Genomic DNA, 625 nt, shown 5'->3' on the forward strand with positions numbered 1-625 from the left:
CACAGCCTAATTTTCATTTTTGGGTGAACTAACCCTTTAAGCCCACTTTACAAGTCACAAAACAAAAAACTCTGCCAGTGCATTCACTAAAGCTGGTGGTCCTTCAAACAGGCTGTCCTTCAAATGATCATTAAAATCGACCAAACAGTGACTGTGAATGACCATTTCTGTTAAAGTCCCATTTAGATTTAGGCTTAACAGCTTTAAAAACAATCATTATAATAGTACAACTTAACCAGCCCTAGAAGAAACATCTTGTTACCTTTGCTGAAGTCTTTGGGGTCTAGAGAGAGGCTGTATCCCGGCAGGGTCTCCAGCAGGAGTTTGTAACAGGCCTTCCAGCCCGGTTCAGGGATAGTGGGCGCCACACACTGCATGGCTGCGACGCGTTTGAAGAACGCTGATTTCCGGTGGAAGCCGATGAGCTCGTAGAGCTCTGATAGCACACTGTATCGCTGGATCTTCTCCTCTTCTGACAGCTGAACACATAGACAAACGTTCAAAGACCATTCCTAATTGAGCAGCTTTGAAAACTGACTTGTTGCAAGCCCTCACCTGGCCTAGATTGATGTAAACGGCGTTCTGCAGGAATTCAGAAGCCTCCATGGCTCGTTTCTGAATGGCC

The 625-nt window shown here is 45.6% G+C and overlaps 1 protein-coding gene across 1 annotated transcript; it reads right to left on the bottom strand.

Moving 5' to 3' along the window:
• Positions 1–262: 262 nt before the first annotated feature.
• LOC107735095 (trafficking protein particle complex subunit 9-like) lies at positions 263–615 on the bottom strand (the record flags this gene model as incomplete). The annotated part of the gene is made up of 2 exons (XM_016546896.1): positions 556–615; positions 263–479 (listed from the first exon to the last, which is right to left on the bottom strand). Coding segments are annotated over exons 1-2 (268 nt in total), but the record flags the coding sequence as incomplete, so codon positions are not given.
• Between the last annotated feature and the right edge of the window lie 10 nt (positions 616–625).

The sequence above is a fragment of the Sinocyclocheilus rhinocerous genome, unplaced genomic scaffold, assembly GCF_001515625.1.
Source record: "Sinocyclocheilus rhinocerous isolate Xijiao unplaced genomic scaffold, SAMN03320098_v1.1 C35775169, whole genome shotgun sequence".
NCBI lineage: Eukaryota > Metazoa > Chordata > Actinopteri > Cypriniformes > Cyprinidae > Sinocyclocheilus > Sinocyclocheilus rhinocerous.